This window comes from Drosophila ficusphila, unplaced genomic scaffold (genome assembly GCF_018152265.1).
Source record: "Drosophila ficusphila isolate 14025-0441.05 unplaced genomic scaffold, ASM1815226v1 contig_414, whole genome shotgun sequence".
NCBI classification, from domain to species: Eukaryota; Metazoa; Arthropoda; class Insecta; order Diptera; family Drosophilidae; genus Drosophila; species Drosophila ficusphila.
In genome coordinates, this window is record NW_025064328.1 from 729,553 (window position 1) to 749,719 (window position 20,167).

General features: G+C 43.2%; 3 protein-coding genes and 2 long non-coding RNA genes across 7 annotated transcripts; 1 reads left to right on the top strand and 4 right to left on the bottom strand.

Moving 5' to 3' along the window:
• Positions 1 to 607: 607 nt before the first annotated feature.
• LOC108095172 lies at positions 608 to 2,801 on the bottom strand. The gene is given in 3 exon segments (XM_017196136.2): positions 608 to 1,853; positions 1,856 to 2,180; positions 2,238 to 2,801. Coding segments are annotated over 3 exon segments (1,530 nt in total). The 5' UTR covers positions 2,501 to 2,801; the 3' UTR covers positions 608 to 911.
• A 325-nt stretch (positions 2,802 to 3,126) lies between these two features.
• LOC108095173 (dynein regulatory complex protein 8) lies at positions 3,127 to 4,071 on the bottom strand. 2 transcript variants are annotated; one of them, XM_017196138.1, is made up of 4 exons: positions 3,940 to 4,071; positions 3,644 to 3,881; positions 3,332 to 3,542; positions 3,127 to 3,275 (listed from the first exon to the last, which is right to left on the bottom strand). In XM_017196138.1, exons 1-4 carry the CDS (start codon positions 3,950 to 3,952, stop codon positions 3,183 to 3,185), a joined length of 555 nt encoding a protein of 184 aa, XP_017051627.1. In that variant the 5' UTR covers positions 3,953 to 4,071; the 3' UTR covers positions 3,127 to 3,182. The 2 variants fall into 2 exon arrangements, with proteins under 2 accessions (XP_017051627.1, XP_017051626.1); XM_017196137.1 differs by having other exon boundaries at positions 3,332 to 3,575.
• A 127-nt stretch (positions 4,072 to 4,198) lies between these two features.
• LOC108095170 (membrane-associated guanylate kinase, WW and PDZ domain-containing protein 1) lies at positions 4,199 to 18,310 on the top strand. 2 transcript variants are annotated; one of them, XM_017196134.2, is made up of 6 exons: positions 4,199 to 4,885; positions 7,767 to 8,743; positions 14,795 to 14,972; positions 15,098 to 17,117; positions 17,179 to 17,404; positions 17,459 to 18,310. In XM_017196134.2, the coding sequence occupies exons 2-6, from the start codon at positions 8,011 to 8,013 to the stop codon at positions 17,899 to 17,901; spliced, it is 3,600 nt and encodes a 1,199-aa protein (XP_017051623.1). In that variant the 5' UTR covers positions 4,199 to 4,885; positions 7,767 to 8,010; the 3' UTR covers positions 17,902 to 18,310. The 2 variants fall into 2 exon arrangements, with proteins under 2 accessions (XP_017051623.1, XP_017051624.1); XM_017196135.2 differs by having other exon boundaries at positions 4,199 to 4,600.
• Positions 18,311 to 18,389: 79 nt separating this feature from the next.
• Positions 18,390 to 18,902, bottom strand: LOC108095174. The gene is made up of 2 exons (XR_001771610.2): positions 18,793 to 18,902; positions 18,390 to 18,738 (listed from the first exon to the last, which is right to left on the bottom strand). It is a non-coding gene; the product is annotated as an uncharacterized LOC108095174 (long non-coding RNA).
• A 417-nt stretch (positions 18,903 to 19,319) lies between these two features.
• Positions 19,320 to 20,031, bottom strand: LOC108095131. The gene is made up of 2 exons (XR_001771607.2): positions 19,916 to 20,031; positions 19,320 to 19,860 (listed from the first exon to the last, which is right to left on the bottom strand). It is a non-coding gene; the product is annotated as an uncharacterized LOC108095131 (long non-coding RNA).
• Between the last annotated feature and the right edge of the window lie 136 nt (positions 20,032 to 20,167).

Sequence of the window (20,167 nt, forward strand, 5' to 3'; positions counted from 1 at the left end):
ATTTATAATGTAATATTTTTCAAAGGTTTCTCATAATTACGAAGTAATGATTCTTCCGAAAATTTTAGCAGTATGTCATATTTATATACGTACACACATACATATGTACATATGGATACTGCAAACGCATAACAAACCAACTGAATTGCATCGAAAATGAGAGTTCAACTTTGAACATTATAAATAATAAAGATAAATTATCCAGTTAATACTGGAAATGTTGAATCAAGATTGTCAATACTTTAGTAATGCTTATCAGTAAAAGACTTGAAATATAAATCATCAAAATAAAAATTCTTATTAAATTTAAATATGTATTATAGAAATCTCATGTTGTTCCTATTTCATGATTTTGTATTATTGCAATCATTTAAATGCAGCGATGTGCAGTCTTATCAACAAAAATGTAATTTCTAAGAAATGACTCATTTTTTTTAGAGTTAAAAACACTATACTATACTATACTATACATACGACGCAGAAATTACGTCAGAATAGGTACATGGCGTGATTTCAAGCGAATGGCGTGATTAGAAATTTTATCACACGCAGTTTATGGAGCGGCTTTCGCTCAGAATAAGGTTTGTAAATAAAAACAAGTCATAGCTGTGGTTTGGTTTGGTTTATATTTTGAATATATTATTTTTTTTCGAATGTTTTCGCAAATTCTTTGAGCACAATATATGTTAGTAAACGTAAGCCTATGTGGTTAGAGATTGTTAAAAATAAATGGAAACCTATAGCTAATCTTAGCGCCTATAGTACAATATCATTTATAAAGCCTTCAATTACGAATATCTGTACAGCCTATCAACTAAAACATTTAAACATACGGCGGCCGGCCAAACTTAGCAGTAGAACTTAGAGAGAGAAAATCGTTGTGGATCCAACGAAGACAACAATTTGACAACTTAGATCAAATTGGGGAACAGCTCGTCGATGTTGCTGTCCCAGGGAAAATCCTCCTCGTCCGTGGGCAGTGTCAACGTCGTAGGCGAGCCCAGTATGGATTCGTATCCATGGTCCGAGGTGGCCGAATGAAGGGACAATGCGGGTGATTTGGCCAGCGGGGAAATCGCCTTGACGCGCGGACGAAGGAACCGTTCGAAACTGGAGTCGAAGCTGCCCTCATCGTCCGAGTCATCAGTGGCGTTCACTACATTGAGGTACACCTGTGACGGAGACGTCGCTGGCGGCGGACACTTCATGATCACGTCAGTCGAGTCGTCGCCAGCGGTGACGCCGTCACAGTAGATCTCCTCAACGGCTTCGTTCACCGGCTCCGCATCGCCGTCCATCACGATCGTGATCGAGTTCGTCTTGGCATCGTACGTTCCATAAACTGTGTCCGGAGTGGCCTGTAATAGTGAGGCGGCCGCTGTTGCTGTAATTGTAGCTGTCGTCAAGGCTGGCGCTGCTGTTTGCTGTGGGTTTCCATTCATCTCCAACACCTGCACATTCAGGCTGATCTTGTGCTCTTGCTGCTGCTCCTGCTGCTGTGGTTTCTTCTCCTTCAGGCCATCAGCTCTATGCCCGTCGGATTCCAAGCGCTCTGTTGCGGTCCCCACCACTGATCCAAGCAATCGCTCTGCTTCGCCTGCATCTTGGGCAACAGCTGGGCAGCCCGTTCCAGGGCCTGTTTCCAGGTCTGCTGTGATATCTGCGAGCAGACTTTCGGCCAGCTCTTCGAGGCGCTTGACGTCGAACTCTTCGTCGGCGCCAAGCATGTCTTGTAGAGAAGGCAGATCGCTACAACCTTCCAGAGGGAGGCCATGCTCCGGCTGCTCTTCAGCTGCTCGGCCAGCAGACGCGCTGACGACTGTGTGTCCACCTGTTGTGTACCCTGCGGCAGAGGGTCAGCATTGGATGCTGCAGATCCAAGGTTTGTGGACGCACAGCCCTCAGCGCCCGCGCTGACGGGGTTGCTTTGGCTGATGCTTCTGGTGTTGTATTGCTGCTGTTGCTTCAGTTCGGCGAGTTCTTGGCGCAGGAGCTCCAGTTCCGAGTCCAGCTTGTGGTTCTTGGCCAACAGCGACTCGTTAATGGCCTGCAAACTGTCGCACTTGTTTTGTAGTATTTCCGTTTTGTCAGTGAGTTCCTTGATCTCGTAGTCCATCTCCTCCATGCGTGCCTTCTTGCGGTCACGTGATGTCTGGGCGGCCACTCGATTCTTTAGCTTCCTGTAGTTTACAAAGATTTAGTATTTATTTTAATCTATTTATTGCTTATTAACTTACTTTCTTTGCACTTTCTCCTCCCAGGTAAGATGATCCAGACGGCGCTTCTTGGCCTTGGGAGGTGTGTTCGCCAGGCTGTCGTCCTCCAGGTTCGACGAGGATGCGTATCCTGAACTCGAAGGCGTGGGCGAGGCAGAGGGTGTGGCCGCCGCCCCCTTAAGCAGCGCTGCTGTGAGGGGAGCGGGGCGCAGTTTGGGCAGATTATTCGATGTAATTGCTGTCCGCGGCACGGTTATCAGCACTGCGTTTGCTGTGGGGGCCATTTTTAACTGATTGGGGCTAAATAATAGACTGCTTTGTGCTGGGGGAACTGTGGAAAGCGCTTTTCCACTTAGATTTGCATCGCTTGCTTTTATGTTCACCGACTTTTGTTTTGCTTAGGTTGTCTCTTGAACTTCGACTGCGCTTCTTGGACGCTCTGCGGGTTTAGATCTCTTCATCGCCTCCGACTCGGGGTTTTCTGGCTCTGTCTCACGCAATTTTCTTGTCCACCCTTGCAATATCGACCAACTGGTTTTCCTCTGTGCTGACGTGTTCTTTTCCGAATGGCTCAGTGAAAAGCTGACGTGGTTTTACAGTGGTGGAAAAGCAGCGACGGAACAATCGACTATCGTAGAAAAAAATCGATGTATTGGAAGAAACGTCTATATAATTAGTTGCTTCATAATTAAAAAATAAATTGGAGATTTATGCCAATATTCAACCAAAAATTGGTGTATTAAACAGTAATTTTTTACAACCAAAACTATCGATCTAAAACTTTTAAAATAGTGGGGGAATTTTAATGGTTCCACCACTAGCTTCGCGTAGTGTTTGAAATGTTGGTGCTCGAAAGGGATTTTAAAATATGAACTGAATTTTATCCTAAGTTAGGCGTACTTCAAACGAATTAGATTGTATACAAATCAGGTTTAAATTTATTAAAAAATTATTTTTCCCCTTCAGTTAAACCACAGCTGGCTTCTTGCCCTTTTCTTTTTCTGCCTGGGCCAACTCCTCCTTAACCACCTCTGCGATTTCATAGATATTGGGCTTGTGCTGGAGGTTTTAAATGAAAATTGATCATTAATCGACAGGCAACATGTAAGCCTCACCCGTAGTTGATTGATGTAGAAGGTATAGGGAATGTTTCCAGTAATCGGATCAATGGCCACGGGCCACATAGCTTCTAACTCTTCTTCCGTAAATGGCTCGCCCTCCTCCGCCATCAGTTTCCCAAAATATTCTTTGGTAAGAAACTTCTTGTTTTCAGGGTCCAAAATCTCAAAAGCCGCGAGCAGCTCCTCTGAGGATGATGGGTGCATTCTGTAAAAGACAGGAAACACAAAAGGATATTTACTAAAAAATAGAAACCTATAAAAAATCTAAAACAAAATTAAAACTTTAAAAATTCGAAAGTAACTAACTTGCCATCCATGAGCTGTTGAGAGACATGGGTCATAAATCGAATTAAATGGGTCTCCCCAGGATAATCCACGGACTCGGTGGCCTTAACGACATCTTGGACCTCCTTTTCGGTTGGCACGCAGCCCAAAAAACGAAGAACATTACCTACGTTGCGGGTATCAATATATTTGTCACCATGCGTGTCAAATATGCAAAATGCTTCAGATATCTGTGTTTCAAGTTCGTTGCTCAGGGTAACTTTTAAAGGTGAGAGCTTTTAGGCAAAAATAAATGGTACATTCGATGCATTTCTTACCTCCAACTTCCATTGCGATACTAAGTTGTAACCGTTAATTTAGATTCACTGATAATTTTGGTTTTGCTGCAATTTTTTTTGTGTTGTTTTGTTCTACACTTTTTAGAGACTGATAGTTTTCGAAATGCTTTCTATTTCCCTTTTGAATTTTAAAATTACGGTAGATAATCGAAGGTGCCGCCAAACACCTGTTAACTTGTGAATGGTCACATAGTCGTGGTGAATGAGATCCGATAAGCCTCAGCCGATGAATTTCTAAGATGCAACCGTGTTAAGCGTCGCGTTATTTTGTTTTCTGTTTTGTTGTTCGTTTTCATTTCAATTTGTACCGTTTATTGTGTGTTTTTGTTACTTATGTTAAGCCAATTGGTTTATTAGGGCATTTGTGTTGAAGCTCAAGTGATATAAAGAACCATTGCAATGCTCCTGTGAGGACAACAACAGCGCATTTAGTTGGTGCTGTGTGCGTGGACCAAGCAACAGGTTTTTCAACTCAACTCGGCGCGCCACCTCAGTTTTCATTTGTTTTCGATGTTCCGTGGAGTTCGGTTCGCGTAGCGGGAAAATCGAATTGCAATTTAATGCAACTTTTAGTGGAAAACGAAGAAATAACTCCGTTCAAGTGACGCTGAAACGGCAACTCGTTTTTATACGATCGCAGGTGTGTACGTCGGTCGGCGGTATTCCAACGGGTTTTCCAGGAGTTTTTTTTGGCCCATAACAAGTTCAAACTTGGCCATATTATCACAGTTAACAAGTGCCACCGCATCTCGGCAAGTGTATGCGTGAAAAAAGAAGAAAACGCAAAGAAAATCTCGGCTCAAAACACAAAATCGCCATAAAAATGGAAAGTGTTCGATACTCGACACTTATGTGCCGCTAACAACGATCATCGATCCCTGGCTTTTAACCCGTTTTCCAGCCAAATAAATAAACAAAAGAAGAGGTGCGAATTTTGAAAGTGACCACTGGCCACTCAAAAAGTGCCAGAAAATTGTTTATCTCTTGTTGACATTTTTCCAATATTTGCTCGTGGCATTGAGCATAACTCGCTAGAAAGTTTATCTCTGATCGATGTCAATTAGTGGAGTATGCATGAAAAGATAAATATTTACCAATGTGGCGTTCGAGTGTTGAAAGTGGAAGTCTATGACCGATGTAATCACCAATTCATTGAAACCACTAAATCATTTTTGAGATTTGTATATCATTATTTACTTATTTAGATTTATTAACTTGCATTGGTCGCAAATTAAAATATTTTATTTGCACTTTGGTTTGTTAATTTATGCTCTTGACATTGGATCCTTATCTGGTTTCATAAAATCTACAAATAAAAGTTTACCATTGTGGGAAACTCATATGGCCATAAAACAAGTAAAACATAACCAGTATGATCTTTTTTTGACAACGTGCCAACGTGCGGTTTTTGGCCACATATGGATCTGCATCCAACTGCACCTAACTCGCTTCGCAGAAAACCTCAGGCGGCCATAAACGCTGATGATGAATTTCCCTCCCTGGAGTGAAATTGTGGATTTTGCTGATGGGTTTTCACTTGGTTTTGCAGTCACCGCTCCCCTCGTTGAATGCCACTACAGTCAAACATCTATAACTCGAACAACTTTAACTAGAGGTCCCTATATACTAGTCCTATTCCGAGGTCACAGAAACCTCATTCATCCAAACTCAAATCTGATGTCCATAAAGATGATCCTAAAACGGTTTTTACAGTTTTTTTGTCCATAGCTCTATTTTTTGAGACAAATGAGTGTTTAATTTATGGAAGGTCGACTGTAGTTGTTATGGGTAATTTCAGGTCGTGCGCCTGGTTGTCGAAAGTGGCCAAAACACCTTTCCTTTCCTTTTCGCTCCTTCCACGATTTTTCTCTAATGCTCCATGCAGTTTTCGCTGCCCGCCAAACGACAGGTGGCTGGTCACTTTTGCGGTTCGAAAAGGTTTCTGTTTAGGTCTCCATGTGGCAAGTAAATCAACCACCTTGGGTACCAGCAGATCGGTTCTGTTACTCCCGCGTACAGAGAAAGAAAAGTTTATGTAACCTGCTGATCTGTTTATTGTAGTTTAAATAGGGTTTTTAATACATTTATGTCTTATACCTGACAAGCTTTATACTCTTTCTACCTGAATAGAAAATGATGAACAAAGTAGATTGTAATGACTCTGCAGTTCTCGTCATCTATGAACCAATGTCCTTTAAGGGTTTTCCATGTGGGTTACGATTTTCAAAACGAATTTATTTTATGGACCTGAGTAACTATAAAAGTCTGGAAACGAGCAAGATTTATTGGTGGTTCAAAAACTGACCTTTTCCAATATTTGTTAGTCAAATTTTCGTATTTATTTACATTTTTTAGTAATTAGACTGCAGCAAGGCTATTCACTGATACTTACTATTCTTTTCCATTGTGTAATTGTGGGGGTTGCCTTTCGGTTTTCAGTTTTCAGTTTTCGGTTTTCTGGCGATCTGGTGGCATGCTCTGAAAAACTTGTTTTTCGCTGTTGTTGTTGTTTTGCTTCTCGTTTCTGGAATTCTTGGTTGGCGGTGCCCGCAGCTCTTTCGGTGCCTCACCATTCTCCTCCTGCCCCTTCATCAACTAGCCGATCGTCTTCTGTTTTTTTTCTCATTGGAGTAAATTTTTCGCTTGAGGAATTTTATGTTGCTGCCGTGTTTGATGCCCCTTTTTTCGCACAGTTAATTTTCTTATTCCTCTCCCCTTACTTGTAATTGTGTGTCGTGAGTCAACGTTTCCATATTTTCTCGGGGAAACCACCATTCAGCTAAAATATTTATAATACATATTTACCAGTAAGGGAGAGTCGAGAAATTGGTTCAAGCCTGTCTGAAAATGAAAATAGTATTTAAACCAGTTCACTCAAAACTTTGACTACAACAAATTACACAAAGAAAGTTTTTTATATGGTTTTTTTAAAAACGCACTTGATGGCTGCAAAAAAGTTAAATTATTTCAGTGGCGAAAATTTATGAAAAACTTTGCCATGGAATGTGCAGAAAAATAATAATAATTATATGTCTGCCATGGGAAAGTCGAAGCAAACCTCTGGTAAATTGCAATGTCAACAGAGAGATAGAGAAAGGGGAGCGAGGGGGCTTAATACTGAATAGCTTAACTGAACAATCTGTTGATTGGCACCGCTTGAAACTGCAGTCTGGAGTAAGCCACCGAACAATGATCGTGTCTGGCCTGGAGCTGTCTAACTGGATAGTTGGCTTGGCGACTTGGCTTAGAGAGCTGCGATGCAGGAGTTAAAGAGGTGGAGGTCCAAACAATGCTAGATATTCACAGTACTTAACGATGACTTTAAAGCATCTTGTGCGATACAGTTTAAGAGACCGAGATAAACAAAAGTTCCCAACACACCCAAGAATTTAAGTTCTTAGGCTTTTTCATTTTCAAACAGCAACATTTTGATGGAATTCTAGTAACAGCTTTATTTTGAACTAAAATCAAACAAGAAAATATCTTAAGTGAGAAAATGTCGCACTTGTTCTCTAGTTAGTAGGAGTCGTTTTTTTTTAATCTTAATCATCGTTGACATAGTGTCTGAAATCCCTTCTTTTTAATATTATATAAATGGTTAAATATATGAGTAGGAACTTATTTAGTAGAGAGCCTGATCAATATTTAAAAGCCACGAGTGTCCTAACTTTTCTCATCTCACAGCAGCGCTTTTATTGCTTTATTACTGCGGTCATAACTATTCTACTGTTTATATGCTTGGTAATTGTTTATTACTTTGCATACTGCTAATTAATGGTTTCTCTTTCGATTGTTTTGTTTTGCAGCTCCCCGAAACCGGAATGGATGCTCAATGACAAACGAATTAATAAAACGGCAAAATGAAGAAGCGTTCAAAGCTAATCTAGGCATTCCCGCAAACAAGCGAAACCGAAACAATATAACAAGTATTAAATAACGAGTCTCGTCGAATGCAATGAAAAGAAAAAACACCAGTGGCTAGATCGTTTGTTTGTGATCAATTCGAGTGTGTGAGAGAGCGTGACAGAAGCTAAAGATACGCGGCTCAAAATGCCAATAATCACGGCCACGACAACGGCGACAGCCGGCGGAGGAGCAGGTGTGGTGGCGAGGGGCGTGGCAGCCGCCAAGTCTCCCACCGATTACCTAATGCTCCAGCAGCAGCAGCAGCAACAACAGCAGCAGCACTTCGGCAATCACTTCTATCAGCAGCAGCAGCCACAGCAGTTGGCGCCTCTGAATGCTTCCCACCAACACCAGCACTCCCATCCACATCCACATCCACATCCTGTTGCTGCTCCGACCAGTTTTGCAACATTTAACGGAAACTCGAATCTAAATTCTAGCCTTGCCAACGGAAGCAGCAGAAAATTCAATTGCAGCCGCGACAACGTGGACGATAATTCTGATGCCGCCGATGTTGTTCTTGGAGTTTCCCAGACATTGTCCGCCGGTATAGATGTGGTTGGTAACGGCAACGGGAATGGCAACGGCGACAAGCCAGCCGGTGTAGCGCCACCAGGGGGTGGGCACCATCTGCGACCGCCACCGCCGCCGGCACTCAAGAAATCCGTCGTGTCCTCTTCGGCAGCCGGGAACTCCGCTTCACGTGAGGACGTCGCCTCCTTGAGCGGCACTTCCTCGCTGAACAGCCAGATGTCGGTGCATAATCAGTTTATCTCCGGAATGCCAAGCAATGGCATTGGCAGCAATGGGATTAATGGAGGAGGCCCCGCCACCGGACGAGCTGCTCCGCCCAGCAGCATTCTGAAAGGCAGCAAGGGTAAGCAAACAAAATCGATTCGATTACCCAATGTAATTAAGAAACCAATGTATCGTTTAAGTAAGTACGCTGCGGAATAGCGGATATATAAATCAAAACTTTAATTGGAATTTAGTTAGCACTGAAATCTTTTCAAAGGGATTACTTCTCAGCTTTATAACCAACGCATTAGTCTTGTATTTAGTAACATGTTTTGATAAGAAAAAAAAGTAATGCAATATGTTTAAGCGCAGATGCATAAATATTAATGACTTTATTTTGATGCAATTAACAACAGATTTGAATAATAAAAACTTTATGCATTCCACATGCTTCAAGTTAATGTTTACATCAGAAAATTATTTATTTATAAGTTTTCCCTTTATTGTGTTTGATCCAATTTACTGTCGCATGTGGCTATCAATTATGTAGTAGTTGGTTGTTGTGGTCGCCCGAGGCTGTGCTCCAAATCGAATTTCCACTTTCGTTTCGCCTCGTAAAATATTAAAATTAATTTGTAATGGGCCAGCTCTTAAACCTAATTTAGGGCGACCGTCTCAAGTGACTCATTTCCGCCCCCACATGGCCAAGAGTGATTCGTCCAAAAACACACTCCCACTTTGCTTTTCAGTTTCAATTACGTTTTCGGTTTCAATTTCAACTCGAAATGCACTTGTCCGCCACAAAATTAGTCTACTCGCAGCGGGGAGTTAAGGGAAAAGTAAACAGAAAGTAGTGAAACAGCGGGTGGATAATTAGTATCCAGTTGTTTGGGTGTTTTTATTTTGGGGAGCCACGCGCCTTTGAAAAAGAACTGCTACAAATATTTCGATGTAAACCAAAACCCACTTTCTTGCTAACCTTCTTGTGCTCGAAATGGTTGTGGGTCTTCGTTCTTAGCCAGTTCTTAGAGGACTAAGAACTACACTTTCAATATTACACTCGGTTTCACCTTCTTGGCGGCACTCTACTCCCGTTTCATTTAATCCAGCAGTCATCACTTTCTCACAACCAACCATTGAAGCCCCTGAACCTAGTCGATCCACTTGCCATCTAACCCAAGTGAGCTGCATTGTTTCTTGCCGTCTCCGAATGAATTATCGTAAGACGACATTCATGAATGAAACCCAGAGAGCTGGTTTATTTTAAAGCCGACAACGAGTGGAGCGGGGGGAAATAGGTAACCTCGATTTTGTCGCTGATCGACTTAACTTGAGTATGCGGTGGGCTCCAAATTGCCGGTCTAGATGATGTGGGAATTTAATAGTATGGCCAATCGACATTCAACTTGTAGGTGTGATTGGGGCTATTAAATTAAAACGTTCAGCCAAATTATTAGTTGTCCATTTAAAACAAGGTATCACCATATCTATGATCATTGGCAACAGGTAAACTAATGGATTTTTGAATTTGGCTAATGCGAACTAAGAATTTCATAGCCTTATAGGACCAAAACTCAGTCCAATATTAACTTGTTGGTGTTTGTAAACACTCTTCACGTTTCACATAATCTTCCATTTAAAAAACACAACCCACACAATCTCGTGCTCATTTCGGTGTATATACTCGTATATTTTGGACAACACCATCTAGGTGTAGATGGGAAATCGTTTTCGGAAGTTGGGCAAGATAGGTGGTTAGTATGTATCTGAATCATCTGTTAAGCGTTTGCCGCTTGGCTTAATTCCCCCACCATTCTGTCCCATTGTTAAGTGGTTGCCGCGTTTCGGGGCATGAATTCCTCAGACTTGGCTTACTCAATTTGCGGAGCGGGTGTGATTTGATTAGATGAATGCAAAAGTCTACCTTCGCCGGGGGTGTTATGTTATATATTTTGTCCCAGGAGTTTCAATGGCCTTAAGTGGTGGCAACGAACTCGAATTTACCCACCTGGAGAACGCGCTCGCCTCTTCCCCGCCCCCGCCCCCGCCACATTGTATCTTGCTTATCATTTACGCCTCACGTCAGTAGCAATTAGCGGCGGAGAACCTTCGGTGGCGTTGGAGTTGCAGTCGCTCCACTGTCCCCTGCATAGTATGCTGCGATTATTAATTTCTTGATTACGACAGCAGCAGGAGGGTAACTCTAGTTTATGGCGTGCCATGTAAGCCAAGTTAACGAAGCAGCAAAGCCAATTAGATGCTATCATTAGTCGGAGAGCGGGGAGTCCGTAAAGGAGTCGTCACAAATGACACAGGGAATGGGGATCGCCGCCCCCTTTTTCCTTTCCTGCGAGAACAAAGTTCTACTTTGTTTTACCATCCCCCAGTGGGGAGAATCAGCAACTCGATGACATCAATTGAGGGCCACGGGCTTCGAGCAAACTTCTGCTGCCCGAAGGCGAAGCATTCCAATGCGGGCGAAGTATAGTACATAATTGCCGGGCGAGCATTCAACGGACCCGCTACAAGAACCTCGAGTTGGAGTTTAAGTGCTCATTGCGTAACTCGAAGAACTGCACTGGCCAGCAGATTCTAGCGGTCCAGACGGCACAGATAGCGGCGGAAAGAGCATCTTATTACTGGCTAATTTATGTGGACGTTGCTCGGGAATTAAACAAATTAGAGTTGGAGCGACATGGGGCTTTCACTTTGCTGTTTTTAAGTTCTTGTAGAGGCAAAAAATAACTGAAGCCGGACATAATCCCAAAGTAGTGGTCATAATTTTAAGAAAGTATACAAACACCTCGGGAAAATGTTTTTTTATGGAGCTTAATCATAATTTTTTGCATAAGTTTTATGAAGATATAAAAGTTAACGGGTTGCGTCTCGATTTCGGAAATGTACTTTTCAACGCCCGAATTATTTATTTTTTTTTTGTAAGAAATCCATTTCCCTAAAGTTTGAACTGGTCTTGTCAAGTAACATGTCATTAGATCGTGCCGAAACTCACGATCGAATAACAACTTATAAGGTGCAGTGCAAATGTTCGTGAATAAACTTTAAAGTACATCAATGTCTTGTCAAACAGTGTGAACTGATTTCTTGCGAAGAGCACATAAGTTATATAAGAAATAAGTATTTCAGAAACATAGATAAATAATGCTTTTATGGTTTTATGTTTTATCTTTTATCTTTTTAAATAAACCGCTTTCCCATTCCTTTATTTACTGGCAAACGTGGCCAGGAAAATTATGAAAACCTACGCAAAGAAAATCACAATGGGTAAAATTGGCAATTAGGTAAAGGTAGTTTAAGCAGCACTTGCTTGTTGCAGGTTAAAAAGTTGAAAGACTACTGGGGGCACCTAGGGAGCACTTCTCCGTTACCGTCACGCCCTTGGGTACTTTACCTACGGTTTGCCACGCCCCCTGACCCCCGAAAGACGCGTGCGTAACTTTGCGTTTGACTTTTGTTTTTCATTTGGGTCAAAGTCAATGAACTGGCGGGTATTTTGACTCGACTTTACGTAATTTGTGGGCTGCACATTCGGGGATTGTTTGTATCTGCTTCAATTGTACCACATGTTGGCCGAAAATGGAGTTCCCTTTTGTTGTGCTTTGTTTAAATTATTTTTAGACATTTACCGGAGTCTTAATGCACTCCCGATCAGTCTGAACTGTCCTGATATGATCTTAGCTAAATGATTCCCCCAATTTCTCTTTGAATCTCGTGCTCAATTAGCCACAATCTGTGGGAATAATCGTTTGTCAATCATTATCATTTACGGCAGTCTCTGACTACGGCAATTCCTGTTATTATGAGTAATGGATATTCTTTGTGTACCACTAAGACTCAGGCGAGGCTTGATTCTCTTTTTTGACTCTTTCTTTCTTTTTAATTTCGATATCCATTCGAGCCAACATTCCCAGCAGATGAGTCACTTTTTTCACTTTACTGGCATGCAAGATATGCGATCTGTTTGGGCGAGTGAACAATTTTTATAGTCTACACAGGAGATTAAATTTCTCTTTTCGTACCTAAAATAAAGGATTGTTTTTATAGCCCTGGTTCTTTTGAAAATATTTAAATGAAAGGTAGTTAAAATATATGTTTTGCTGCTTATATGTATGTTTGCTATTCAAAAACCATCTGAACACATTTATTCTATGAAGCTACTTCATATAGATTATTGTTTGTCCAAGAGAGTCCATAAAAACATTCTCAGTCCAAACTTAGCATCGTATTTCGCGATCATATATGCTGATTCATTAAAAAAGAAAACATTTGCATATCTTATCTGCAAAGAAGAGATAACAAAACATTTTTAGATTTAGCAATGTGTGTCACATATGTATTTGTGTTCGTGTTTGCCTTAGAAAAGGAGATAAACCCAGATTTTCGGAAAGTAAAGCGGGATTGCCTGGTATAAAGGGAATCGAGAAAGGTAAACAGTATTTAGTTCAGATTCTAGTTTGTGTTTTGTTTGCAGCCCTGGTTCATTCCATATACAGCTGTGAGCATTATTTCTGTGCTACATCTGTTGATCAAATAGTTCCCTCTCTCTCTCGCATTCTACAAATATTTACACAATGCAAGCAAGTGAAGTTGCGAACGAAGCGGCAAAGGAAAACAAAGTGGGTGGTGTTAGGGGTATGAAGGGAATGGGAGGGGACTGGGAGGCCAAGGCACAACTGTGCCGCCAACAACTTCCGTGCTGGAAAAACTCCATTTCCCCTCGTTGTCCCTTCGTTTCCCACCCCTCTTGGCGCCCACTTCTTTAACACTATAGATTCTGTAGACTCTACGAACACAAACATGGTGATTGTACACAGCACAAAATTTCTTGTCAAATTTATTTTCCCCAATCACCATTTACTATGTCAATAATGCATAGATTAAAAAATGGCAGAGCCCTTGCTTAAGTTTATTTTGTGATAGCGATAAAAAAACCAAGCAAGCTACCCCTTTCGATACAAATGCATTTTGATATAAATATTATGGTTATTTTTTTGTTGCTGTGCAATTATTTAAACGAGCTTCTCCCCATCTCTGTCCCACTTCCTAAGGCCCAGTTCAAACATGAGGCGATGGCGCTTTTACCGTTTAAAGATGTGTCACCTGCCCTCCCTTTCCCTCACCTTCCGTGTTCCAATTGGAAGTGTCTGGCATAAATATTCATCTTGCTATGCAAATGATTCGCAATATGTTTTGAATGATGCTCAGGTGGGTCTTTCGCTCTCCGGTGGATCCGACATTCGATTAGCCCTATTCGCATGGCTTTATCTCTGTATATGTACAGGTATATTTAAATATCTGGGTTGGGGCATGCACCTCAAAAGGGGTTAACGATGAGCGGTCCGCAAAAGCTAAAGCCAACTTTACTTCCTTCTTTTAATAAACATCGATGCATGATTTAGCATAACACCGTAGACCTGATTTTATAATGCAAATCTAAGAAGAAGAGGTTTAAGCTTAAACTTCAAAGGAAAATTTTAAAAGTGTGTTTCATGAAATAACCAAAGTTGAACATTTTTTTCTAGTTCTAGCAATGGTTACCTAACGAATTAAAACTTTTCTTTATAAAAGCCCGAATTTGGCCTAAAGCGTTTTCGACGAAACCTGAGTCATGCTGAGAGCTTATCAAACGATCATCTCTTAACGGCTTGCCGAGCGAAATCACGTCGGCCTTGGCCAAAAGCATAGGCCACTCATTTACTTCTTTCGCTTGGCCATAATTAAAATTTCCCCATTGCTCATCCGACTTTGTAAGTGGGGTCTGCGAGTGCTAGTGGCCATCTCGTTTCATTATCTCCGTGGTCCAGAAAAGTAGGTCACAGCCTAAGCAGAGCCTGCCTGCCTGCCAACTGGCAAACTGCTAATAATAATTATCATTCTGGCTTGCCCCAATCGAAAACGCTTTACGCTTCAGCGGATTCCCAACAGAGTTACCAAGGGGGAATGGCCAATGGCAGGAGATGCGGACTAGGGATTGGGGTTCGCTTTTTATGTGGTTCGATTTCTAAAGACCACACCAAACTATTTTCGGCTGGCTGAGCATTTGACTCCACCAACTCGTTTTGGCCAAGTTCCACCTGTTGGCGGGTTCGTTGAACGATTTGAGTTTGGTGATTGATTTTTGTACTGCTTAATTGATGGAAGAGTAAATAATCGAGCTCCCTTTAATTTACAGAGAATCTCCTGCAGAATACATACTACAATGGCGAGACAGGTGACAGCAGTCTTGGCAGCGAGTGCGGAGTTGGCGATGTCCAGCTCCAAAACCATGATGATCCGGGTGACGGATTGGGACCCCTGCCCCCAAAATGGGAGACTGCCTACACTGAACGAGGCGAGCTTTACTTCATCGAGTGAGTATGATTAAAGGATTAAGGATAAACAATGGAAAACAAAATATTTGTATATATTCAACGGATAGTTTAATGTTCTTCCAATGATTGTTTTGTATATCTTATAATATGAATACCATTTGCAGTCACAATACGGGAACCTCGCACTGGCTGGATCCGCGGCTTTCCAAGTATCAGAAAAAGTCTCTGGAGGACTGCTGTGAGGACGAGCTGCCCTACGGCTGGGAAAAGATAGAAGACTCCATGTACGGGATGTACTTCATTGACCACGTGAACCGGCGAACGCAGTACGAGAACCCAGTGCTGGAAGCCAAACGGCGAGCGGCCGAGCAGTGTCAACAACAACAACAACAGCAGCAGTTGCAACAGCAACAGGAACAGCGTTCCAAGACTCCCACTGTGCTGCCAGAGGCTCTTCCCACCGAAACGGCTGAAGATCGGGAGGAGGATGAGGGCTCCCCAGTTAAGCTACCCTACAAGTTCACCCGGAATCCCGCCGAGCTGCAGGGCCAGCGCATCAACACCACGCTGCTAAAGTCATCCCGCGGTCTGGGCTTCACCATTGTGGGTAGCGATGGCAGCGCTGGCGGGGATGTGGAGGAGTTTCTGCAGATCAAAACGGTGGTGCCGAACGGACCCGCCTGGCTGGACGGCCAGCTGCAAACGGGCGATGTCCTGGTCTACGTGAACGACACCTGTGTTCTGGGATACACGCACCACGATATGGTCAATATATTTCAGTCAATTCTGCCCGGTGAAAGGGCATCGCTGGAGGTGTGCCGTGGATACCCGCTACCCTTTGATCCGAATGATCCCAACAACGAGGTGGTGACCACCATGGCAGTGGATGGACGGGAGTCGGAGAAGCAGAGGCGTCTCAACATGGACGGGAATTACAACTTCCTGGACTTGTCCGGCGAGGGAGCAAAGAAAGCCAGTGGTGCCGGCAGTGGTTTTATCCTGATGAAGAAACCTGAGCTCTACACCTTCTCAATTATGAAGGGCTCCATGGGTTTCGGTTTCACCATTGCCGACTCCGCCTGTGGTCAAATCGTAAAGAAGATCCTCGATCGGAACTGTTGCACCCAACTGATGGAAGGTGATGTTCTGCTAGAAATCAATGGGATGAACGTGCGAAACAAGCCGCACTTTTACGTGGTGGAGCTGCTCAAGGAGTGCAGCCAGACGACGCCCACAGCAGTGAAGATTCAGCGCACGCCCCCAGATCAGCCGGCCAACAATTCGCTCTCCCAACTAAACCAGGTGGGCAATGTGGCTAAGCTGCGAAAGAACTTCGTTGGCAGCGGCCTCTTCCGCAGCAAGACACCCACGGCGGACTTGTACAGCACCCAGGTGAAGGAGGTGCTGCCGATGCGACCGAAGACCCCGCTGGTGGACACGCGACGGGCCAGGGTTCAAACACCCAGTAACGAAGTGGATGGCGAAGGAGATGGCGTCCCTGCGGCGGAGGGCAGGAAACCGCTTCAGCTGCAGACCCAGGGAAAGTCGAACAGTAGCCTGCAGGAACTGGACGACGTGCCCTACATGGATCCCTATCCCAAGATAAGCCGCCTCAGCGAGCGTTTGGCGGAGGTCACGCTGCAGGGAGAAGCTAATGGTGGCATTTACGGGCTGCCGCCCAGCATGCAGCCGCTCCCCTTGCCACTGGCCCACCACGAGTCCTGCTATTGCTACGACTGCCAGGCGCAGCGCTATCGCCCTGGATACTTTGTCCAGGCGCAGCAGGCCGCGATGTCGGGCACCGCCAGTCAGTACTCGCCGCTCCAGACGGCGCATCTCCAGAATGAGCGTATCCAGCGGCGGGTCAACGAGCTGCTCAGCGATCGGAGACGGGTAGGGTTCGCCAACCTGGATCCTCCACACCAGCAACAGCAGCAGCAGTTGCAGCACTCGCCCAGCTGGCGGAACGGAGCCCTGCTCGACGCCTCCGAAGATGCGGACCAGTGCGAGTTGACCGAGGTCACCCTGGAGCGCCAGGCGCTGGGCTTCGGTTTTCGCATCGTTGGCGGCACTGAGGAGGGCTCCCAGGTCACAGTTGGCCACATTGTGCCGGGTGGCGCCGCGGATCAGGACCAGCGCATCTCCACTGGCGATGAGATCCTCAGCATCGATGGCATCAACGTGGTAGGTTAACCTTCGGCTTGATAGTCTATAAACAGTTAATATATTAATGTAATGGTTTTAGCTGAACTCTTCGCACCACAAAGTTGTCTCCTTGGTGGGGGAATCAGCGCTACGTGGGCAGGTCACCATGATCCTGCGCCGTCGCCGGAATCCACTTTTACAGCAGGCTCCAGTTAGTACACAATTGCGGCGTTATCCTTACGATGTTATCGTGAGTAGGCATGAAAACGAGGGCTTTGGATTTGTTATAATATCATCATCGAACCATTACTACGGCTCGACAATAGGTAAGTGGTATATGAAGATGTTCTTTGTCGCTTACTTATAGTATATGTTTTTAGGCAAATTGATACCCGGCAGTCCGGCCGATCGATGCGGAGAGCTCAAGGTAGGAGATCGCATAGTGGCTGTGAACCGCATCGAGATCGCCGGCATGTCGCACGGCGATGTGGTGAATCTCATTAAAGAGTCTGGCCTCCATGTGCGACTCACCATCGGCGTTCCGTTGAAGGAGGGCGGTCCCAGTCCTGGTGGCAGTAGCGCTGGCGTGGCCAGCAACAGTGCCATGCAGGCATCGCCCAGTCTTTTGAAGGCACAGCTCTCCCACCAGCAGCAACTGCCGCAACAGCATCAGCAACATCTGCAGCAGGCGCAACTCAATCACCATCACCAACACCTGGAAATGCCAATGTCAATGCCCATGCCAGGACATGGAAGCTATTTAGAGCGACCCAGCAACAACATCGCGGCCACTTTGGCCCTGCACCAGCAGCCGCAGTTATGACTCTGAGACCTACGTATTCGGCTCTATAAGAGCTTTCTTTAGTGTTGGATCGCTTGTAGGCCCTTAGTTTGTACTTTAGTTAACAAAGTACTAACCCCAAAGACTGAATTTAGTAGCATATATAAGTCAAACCCATTGCGAGTCTTCAAACGTTTCGTGAACGCGTTTTTTTCACCAGTTTGCTAGGAACCCAATTAAGGGGTTATGCTAAGTATTTACTTGTACTTAATCGTTAAGGAAATTTGCCAGTTTGTGAGATATATATATACCAAGTTTTATCCGTTATTTTAGATACTTTATAGTTGTACAAATGTAAACGACTTTAATATTTTACCATTTTTTAATGTATGTTACTTAATCACATTAGACATTAAATTGTATTTTTCAAATATACACTTTATACAGTCAATCCTTTTGTCTATTAACTATATTGCAACGCTTTCAATTAAGAAAGGAATGAAAAGATTAAGAAATCGGAGAAAAACAAATATTTTTAGTTTCGTTTCTTTTTATTTATTTTAAATGCAACTTGGAAATAGAAACGAGTTAAGGAAAATAGAACATCAAGTTGCACTCCGAGTAGATATTACTTCTTTGCATATCTGTGGTTGATGTTGATGTAGTTGTAAGTGACACTGTTGGGTGGGGCGTTGTTGGACAACGCACGAGTGATTTGCTCCACTTCGACAACGGCCCTACGATTGTTGGCTTGAATCTGCCTAGAGGTTGCCCGACTCGGATTAGCCACTTGGTTGGAATAGGTCGTCTGCTGGTATTGGTATTGGTGGCCCTGGCCTCCATTCCAGTTGTCCAATCGTCGGTCACTCATCTTGATTTCTAAGTCGCAAAGAATTTAATAATCTGAGTTTTCAAACACGTCAGCTTACGAACCAATTTTAGTTTTTTGTGTTTTTTAAAAGCGTCTGTACTCTTTCAGCTTCGTCAAGCTACTGAAAGTTATTTCCTCAACGATCCCTGAAGGCAGGCGTGCTGTATCAGCAATTTGGTTGTTCTCTAGATTTTTGTATATACATAGATACTTGAAAATGTATTGGCGACAGTTTCAAATGCATTTATGCTTGTATCAGTAAAAAAGTTGTATATAGAGAGATTCCAATGGTGGGAACCCTTGTTTATAAAACTGAAATGACGGAAATTCAAGAGTGTCAGCTTTCCAATATATTGCACTTGAAGTATTCATAGTTGAATTATTAATTTTGAAAAATCTGTTTCATCTTCATAGCAAGACTTCAAACGCTCCGTGATTGTTTATTTACCCTATTTCAAAATCTGCCTACATCTTACTGTCCTTTCTACAAATGCCAATGCCTAGAGTCCGCTTATATTCAATTCATTTGCTTCTTCTAGAATGAAACAAGCTGCTAAAGGCGAAAATGCAAAATTCATGTGTCTAACTATTTCGGTTTTGGTTAAAAATTTATTTAATTCTTTTCAGTGTTTGCCATGATTTTCACAATCAATTATATAGTTTTTATTATACATAGTTTTCATATTAATATTCATGGTTAATATTAACGATGTTTACAACAAAATTGTTGCCGGGTGATGAAGACTTCGATGGATTTGATTTTGATGAGCTGGGTTTTTGCGACACAGCTTCTGGCGCATGAGACACTTTAATAAAACCGGAATGGAAAGTCCGTGGTGCGGTGTTTTGCGAAACCGACGGATTATTTCCATTAGCTGCGCGAGATCCACGTGAGTTAGAGTTGGAACTCCTGCGTCGAGATGTGGATGATTGATTTCGACCTCCACCTTGGTAGTTTCCGTCGCGATAAGAGTTAGAATGGAAAAAGTCTTGGTGACCATGTAGGCTCTCGTCGTTATATGGGTCCTCGTAAAGGTCCTGATGATCGTACAGGTCGTCATGATCAAATAGGTTATAATTGTAATCGTCCTGGCAATTATCAAGATCCCAGTTGCGACTCATGATGAAATCTGTAAACTTTTTTCTTATTATTTATGCTTTCCGGAGTAAATTCAGTGAACGAACCAAGATTTTTAAGTTTCCGATTTTCGTCTGCTTTGCTTCAATGACTTTTGAAGACTGAAACCCAATATAAACTCATCCACTATTCGTTTACTGAAATGTCGTCTCAGCGGTTTAGCCGTATATAGCCGGTATATAGAAAACTCTACCCCAGAAATATGTACTGAGCTTCACATGGGACTCCCAGAGAACTGTTATGGTTTATTATGTACATACATATAATACGTACATATGTACGTGCTCCCAATACGGACT

Bases quoted from the DNA above. Each gene is read 5' to 3' on its own strand.
- LOC108095173 (XM_017196137.1), bottom strand. The intron at 3,576-3,643 runs GTTAGTTACTTT...TCTATTTTTTAG, and splicing joins CAACAGCTCATGGATGGCAA to TAAATATCCTTTTGTGTTTC. The intron at 3,276-3,331 runs GTGAGGCTTACA...TAAAACCTCCAG, and splicing joins TCTACATCAATCAACTACGG to CACAAGCCCAATATCTATGA.
- LOC108095170 (XM_017196134.2), top strand. From the start codon at position 8,011: ATGCCAATAATCACGGCCACGACAACGGCGACAGCCGGCGGAGGAGCA. The intron at 8,744-14,794 runs GTAAGCAAACAA...TTTAATTTACAG, and splicing joins CATTCTGAAAGGCAGCAAGG to AGAATCTCCTGCAGAATACA. The intron at 17,405-17,458 runs GTAAGTGGTATA...ATATGTTTTTAG, and splicing joins TTACTACGGCTCGACAATAG to GCAAATTGATACCCGGCAGT.